The sequence below is a fragment of the Octodon degus genome, unplaced genomic scaffold, assembly GCF_000260255.1.
Source record: "Octodon degus isolate 3935 unplaced genomic scaffold, OctDeg1.0 scaffold00016, whole genome shotgun sequence".
Classification (NCBI taxonomy): domain Eukaryota; kingdom Metazoa; phylum Chordata; class Mammalia; order Rodentia; family Octodontidae; genus Octodon; species Octodon degus.
In genome coordinates this window covers 14,741,989-14,746,863 of record NW_004524592.1, presented here as the reverse complement: position 1 = coordinate 14,746,863, position 4,875 = coordinate 14,741,989, and the positions used below count along the sequence as shown (strand labels likewise).

Here is a 4,875-nt window from a genome sequence, read left to right as displayed (position 1 = left end):
AAAGATGGAAAATGAAGGTGCCACAGCTTTGGTTTGGCCCATGTATACTAATTGCCAGTTATTCAGGGTTTAGTAGGTTTCACATGAAAAGCCAAGATTTCTTAGCCTGTAGGAAAATTAAAATTATGAGGGTTTTGATTGATTTAGATGCACATGTCACCTGCAGTGGGTTACATTTCCTATTCCTCCCAGTTTTCGCATCTCAGCCAGTGATTATCATTCTGGGCTGCACATGCAATCGCCAAGGGACCTCTAAAAAAAAAAATTACCTAAATAAGGTATCACTTTTCTCTTCAATGGGACAAAATACTCAGCACACAACCTTAAAGAGGAGAGGTTTATTTTGATTCATATTTTCAGTTCATGGTTGTCTGGCTCCAAGACTGCAAGTACATGGTAGAATGGACCAGTAAAGGGAATCTACTCAGGTCATGGTGGCCAGGAAGCAGAGAGCAAGGAGCAAAGGAGGGAGATGAACCCTTCAGTTTATGTGCCCAGTCACTTGCTTCCCTCCAACTCCCAGCAGCAAGTCAACCACCCTCCCTCCATAAGCCCCACCTGTGAGCTCATGAGACCTTGAGCATGCATTCTTGATTTAAACCATAAGATTCATAGTTCATTCAGATGCGGGGGAAGGTTGGGAAGCAGTATTGTTTTTAATTCCTCAGGTGACCCTAATGCATTATTCTATAATGGAGGGTAAGTGAGTTTTGGGAAGAAATAAATGTATATACCCAAAAATAAGGCAGTGGTCAAGTAAAGTATGGTGTATTTATTAAAAGTAGTAGGGGTTTTTTTGTTGGGTTTTTCCGTTTTGTTTTGTTTTTAGGGAAGGGTCTACAGGGTGTTCAGGGTCTCACTACTAGGTCCGACTCATAGTGATCCACCTGTTTACAGCCTCCCAAGAACTGGGATTACAGGTGCTCACCACCACGCACAGTCTCCGTTGCCAGCTCAGCATGCCTCAGAGGTGGGGCCAACACAGCAGGCCCAGGAATCAAACCTCTAGCCCCTGTGCCTGCTTGCAGGCGCTTTAATCCACTGAGCTATTTGGCCGGCTCAGTAGTAGCTTTTTAAAATAAATGTAGAAACTTAGATTGTATTTAATATGATATTCAAATCAAAGCAATATATTCAACATTTTTTTAAATGTTATTTTGAGACAGTCTCACTAGGTAGCCTAGGCTTAAGTTTGAGCTTGCTATTTATTACCCTTCCAAGTAGCTGTAATCATCACAGGTATGCCATACTGCATCTGGCTTCATCTTTGAAAGTAAATACTCTTTTTTCAAACACATAGCAAATAAGCCTAGGTATTAGCATGTGGGAAATCATGATCATTGATATTCTTTTTTTTTTTTTTAATTTCTTACAACTCCCCCCCCCCCAACCAGGGATTGAACTCAGGCCCTTGTGCTTGTCAGGCAAGTGCTTATTCTACAGAGCTATCTTCTCTGCCAAAATCAGGATCATTGAAAAGCCTCACTTTCTACTAGAGAAGTTAAAGCTGTGGACCATGTTAGGGATTATTTCCTCCTGTGCTGTTTGCTCTGTTAAAGATTTTGTTGTTTCTTTTGCCTGCAGAAACTTGTTCATATAGCCAAGACCAACTCTTGATTTAAGCCACCTTTTTAAAGTGGTGTTAAGTTCTAATAATTGAGTTTACTTTGCTTTTCTTCATTATGGGAAATAATTATTTCCAAAATCAGAACAAAGAATGAGAGAAGTAGATAAAATATTGTAGTTTTCTCTTTCTTGGTTTGTAAGGCTTAGATCTTCCTGTAGCCTAAAGAAAATGAGTACTTTCAATGACCTAATTTGTTTTTCCACATTGGTTCTTATGGCAAACCCTTAATAGTAATCTAGATTATTCTTTTGCCTGGGCTTGTGCTTTGGTATCTATTTTCCTTGGGAATTTTAAGGGTAATTAGGTTTTGATTAAGAGCTTAGACCTGGGACCGACGAGGTAGCTCAGTGGACTAAGCTCCTGCTTTGGCAAGCACCAGCCCTACCCCCTGGGGTGTGTTCAGCAGGTGACAGAGTCTGGGCATGGTGGCATATGCCTGTCATCCCAGTGCTGGGGAGGCTGAAAAGTGGAGGATCACCACACGAGACTGATCTGTATAGTGAGACCCTATACCAAATACACAAACTGAGAATCTTTTAGTAAAGAGAAATTAAAGTAGGATTTGTTCAAGCTTCTGATTCAGCTTAATTGCTGTTCACCCAGCACTGCTCTTGTCTTAAATTGGCTTCCTTTATCGACACAGAATGGCTACCAATGGGGCCAGGGAGATGGCTAAGTAGAATAAGCACTTATCTGGCAAGCACAAGGGTCTGAATTCAGTCCCTGGCTCCGCCAAAAAAAGAATGGCTACCAGTAATAATTGGGCCTCTGTGCTACCTCATTCATATACAGAGAAAAAGTATTCTTTCTTTCTACAGTTATTAATGGTAGGAGCCCTCCATGAGTCTCTTGCGCTTCCGTGTATGAGGGTCAGATGCCTTTGTTTGGATGCTTATATAGTGAACAGCTTTGGAAATTAGATTCTGACATGCCAGACAAGCTTTCAGCCCAGATAAAAGGTTCAGACTCTACATGCTTGGTGGTCCTCCCCAAGCAAGTACTACATGAGTTGGTATCATCTAGTCTTCATTTCTTACCGTGAGAATTGCAGTTTGGGAACCAATCCAAATCCTGATACTGTTGTTATTACTGTTGCTGTCGATCTTTTGTCCCTGGCCAAAGAGTCTCATGTTCTATGCAGAGATCTGTGAAAATATGGCATGCTAATTTGTTAGCTTAGAAATGAAGTAAGATCTGAGACAATTCATCATTCTTGACTGTTAACATACACATTTTTTTTTTTTTTTTTAGTAAGGGTCTGCAGGATCTTACTACATAGATTGGACTTGTAGTGATCCGCCTGTGTTCTGTCTCCCAAAGACCTGGGATGACAGGGGTGCGCCGCCATACACAGTCTCATTCTTGGTCTCAGCATGCCCCCGGAATGAGGTCAGCTCAGCAAGCCAGGGATTGAACCCTGGCCTCTGCATCTGCCTAAGCAGCCACTTTAGTCCACTGAGCTATTTGGCCAGCCCAATATACACAAATTCTGACCTTGCAGAGCAAGTTAAAGCCTTTGCTGTCATTAAATTCTGCCTCACACTATTCCATCTGTTTTCTTCTAGATTTGTGCAGTGGCATCAGCCAAGCTAAATACACTTCTTCAGACCAAAGTGATTGAAAGCCAGGAGGAAGCCTGTTATATTTTAGGGAAGCTGGAACATGTTCTCAGTCATTCAATCAAAGAGCAGACTGAAACCTACTCATTTCTGATTCCCCTTATCCGTACTCTGGTGTCCAAAATTTATGAACTTCTCTTCATGAACTTGCACCTGCCTTCTTTACCTTTTACCAATGGTAGCTCCTCATTTTTTGAAGATTTTCAAGAATATTGCAGTTCAAATGAATGGCAAGTTTACATAGAAAAATATGTAAGTTTTATCTTTTTTGAATAAGATTCTTCTACTGACTTATGATTTTAATAGATATGTATACCAAATATTGTATATTCTTTTTTAAATAAGATTATTCCTTATATGAAGCAATATGAAACTAATACATTTTATGATGGTCATGAGAACATGGCACTTTATTGGAAGAATTGTTATGAAGCCTTAATGGTGAATATGCATAAGCGAGACCGGGAAGGAGGGGAAAGCAAGCTTAAATTTCAGGTAAAAACTGTTTGTTTGTTTGTTTGTTTGTTTGTTTGTTTTATTTTGTGTTGCTGTGCTAGGGATCAAACCCAGAGCATTGTGCATGCTAAACAAGTGCTTTACCACTGAGCTACCCTTCTAGTCCAAATGTTTTGTACTTTTTCATAATGATTCCAAGCATTTAATACTCAAGTACTAGTAAGCCTGAAATGTGAAAAGTTGATAATTTGTCTGTCTGAATATTGTTTCAGAATTGGAAAAACAACTTATCAGAAACAATTGAATATTGCTATTAAATACTGTCTTTGTAAATGATTATGTAAAAATTAGTTTATTAAACTGAAAGTCCAATAGGAGATACTTGTCAGGAGACTTAATATATATCAGTGCTGAAAGGGAAATGTGTATTTACTAGGAAGAAAGGCCTCAACTTTATAATTTTAAATTTCTATCTCAAGAAACTAGAAAAAGCAAGTAACTTAAACTTGTAAAAAGCAATTAAAATTACTAGGCCCAGCATGGTGGCATGTGCCTATAATCCCAGTATTGGGATATTGAGACAGGAAGAATTTCTACAAATTCACTGGCCAAGGCCGTGTCTCAAAACAATTACTTATTCCAGGAATGAAAGAGGCAGTGTGGGGCTGGGAAGATAGCTCAGTGGTCTTAAGTGCCTACCTGGCAAGTGCAAACATCTGGGTTCATTCCCTAGTACCACATGCCATACTGGTCACCAAAACCAGTACTGGTGGCACATGCCTATAATTCCAGCATAAGGAGGCTGAGACAGAAGGATCACTCCAAGTCTGAGCTGCATAGTGAGATCCTGGACCAAATAAATATATAAAAGATGTTTTTAAAAAAGAAAGAAGCACTATGGCCACTAACTATACAGATGTCAATACAGTCTTAAGGGATTGTACTATGTACAGGCCATGCCCAGCCTAATTTTCCAATTATTAGAGCAATGTATGTATATTGATAGAAAGTATTCAGAAAATGAGTCAACTTGTAATCTAACTTTTAGCCATTATATGTGTGTATGTCTATTCATGTAGAATAAAACTTATTATATATGTGACTTATTTTTATCTTTATTTTTAGGGAAGGGTCTACAGGAGGGTGTTCAGGGTCTCACTACTAGATCAGACT

The 4,875-nt window shown here is 39.3% G+C and overlaps 1 protein-coding gene across 1 annotated transcript in view; it reads left to right on the top strand.

The window, feature by feature from the left end:
* Nbeal1 (neurobeachin like 1) overlaps nt 1–4,875 on the top strand; it is a 194,157-nt gene that overhangs the window by 124,523 nt on the left and 64,759 nt on the right. The window contains exons 30-31 of the mRNA XM_023710161.1: nt 3,193–3,498; nt 3,592–3,741. Of these exons, the coding sequence (XP_023565929.1) occupies nt 3,193–3,498; nt 3,592–3,741 (456 nt within the window). The remainder of the gene's footprint in view (nt 1–3,192; nt 3,499–3,591; nt 3,742–4,875) is intronic.